Source organism: Homarus americanus, unplaced genomic scaffold, assembly GCF_018991925.1.
Source record: "Homarus americanus isolate GMGI-L3 unplaced genomic scaffold, GMGI_Hamer_2.0 scaffold41400, whole genome shotgun sequence".
NCBI lineage: Eukaryota > Metazoa > Arthropoda > Malacostraca > Decapoda > Nephropidae > Homarus > Homarus americanus.
The window spans coordinates 1-1415 of record NW_024750542.1 but is presented as its reverse complement, the minus strand read 5'-3'; the positions used below and the strand labels follow the sequence as shown (position 1 = coordinate 1415).

General features: G+C 41.8%; 1 protein-coding gene across 1 annotated transcript; it reads right to left on the bottom strand.

The window, feature by feature from the left end:
* Positions 1-833: 833 nt before the first annotated feature.
* Positions 834-1388, bottom strand: LOC121854094 (serine/threonine/tyrosine-protein kinase HT1-like). The gene has a single exon (XM_042348479.1). The coding sequence runs from the start codon at positions 1386-1388 to the stop codon at positions 834-836; it is 555 nt and encodes a 184-aa protein (XP_042204413.1).
* Between the last annotated feature and the right edge of the window lie 27 nt (positions 1389-1415).

Below are 1415 nucleotides of genomic sequence, written 5' to 3'. Positions count from 1 at the left end.
GGAGAAGGTGGAAAGATTCAGTGTATATGAGGTTAAGATTAGGATATAAATATTATTGGGAACTTGGAGCTGAGAGAAGTGAACAGGATAAAGAATGTAGAGTTTGTAGAACACCCAGATCCCATACCCTGCCACATTATATACTGGAATGCCCATTGCTTAATGTATATAAAAATGCCCATATAAATAATGTCCCCATGCAAATAGAGTGGATGTATAAAAATACGAAAATAGATGATATATTAAAGAAATATAGAAATTTTTCATCTAGAATATAACTATGTATGTATATAACTGATTATATGAAATATTAGGGATTTATGTGAGACCTGAGAGGGACATTCCTGGATTGGGGTGGGGATGACTTATGTCACTTCATCCCTTTGAGATGTACTAATGTTTTTTGTATCTCAATAAACGTATCAATCAATCTGTACCTAGACATGCAGACTAGATTTTTCTGATGGCTTGTGATGAGTTAGGAACGATTTAGACCTTCAATCCTATCATAAATAACTAGTTTTCTCAGTCACGTGATGTTTTAGCAACTTTAACCCTTATTTTGTAGAGTTTTGGTCCCAATTTATTTAAAAATATAATTAACATCGTGAATTTAAGCGTTTTCCTTACCCATTGATCTGCCATCTTATGAAAAAAAGTCCAAGGTTGTGCTGTTGAAGGTTTGAGTTAGGGGAATGTTGAAGTCAGGCGGACAAGGAATCGGATGCAAGGTTTACCTGTCGTTTGAGTTTTGTTTTTCGTTTCGTTCAGATACGCTGTGGGAAGGTGAGAGATAGTGTGTGCTTTATAGCTTGGGGCCTAAAATTTTTTCTTCAACTGATGATTTCTCGGAATTCTCGGAGGAGGTGTGGTAGTGATGGCCGGTCAGTGCGGCGCTTGGTCATGGCCTTCTTGGCGAGTTTTGTGACCTCTGGATGGTCCCCTGGGGCCTCCTTGATCAATTCCATCAGGACAAACCCGAAAGAATATGTATCTGAATTCTTGGTGGTCCTAAACCCACGGCAGACTTCAGGGGCCATCCAGGGGAAGTCCTCGTGTAGGCAATCAGCGCTGACTTTACAAGACTTACCGATCTCACAGGCCAGACCGAGGTCAATGAGGCTGACCTCTGGCCGGGATGAGGGCCCTTGGATCATTATGTTATCCTCCTTGATGTCATTGTGTGCTAGACCTTTCGTGTTCATCTCAAGGATTTTCTCACCAAGGAGGAGCCCCAGTTGTATAAGGTCATATTGGCAGATCAGGTTATCTTCAGAGAGAAGGTGGTTGAGTGTGAGCTTACCCCTGAAGGACTGGAGGATCGCTGGAGGTTTTGGACAGTACCCAAGTACCTTAGGAATCCCCCCAGCACCATCGAGGGCATACATCTTGGCAGCCTCATCCTTGAAGAATTT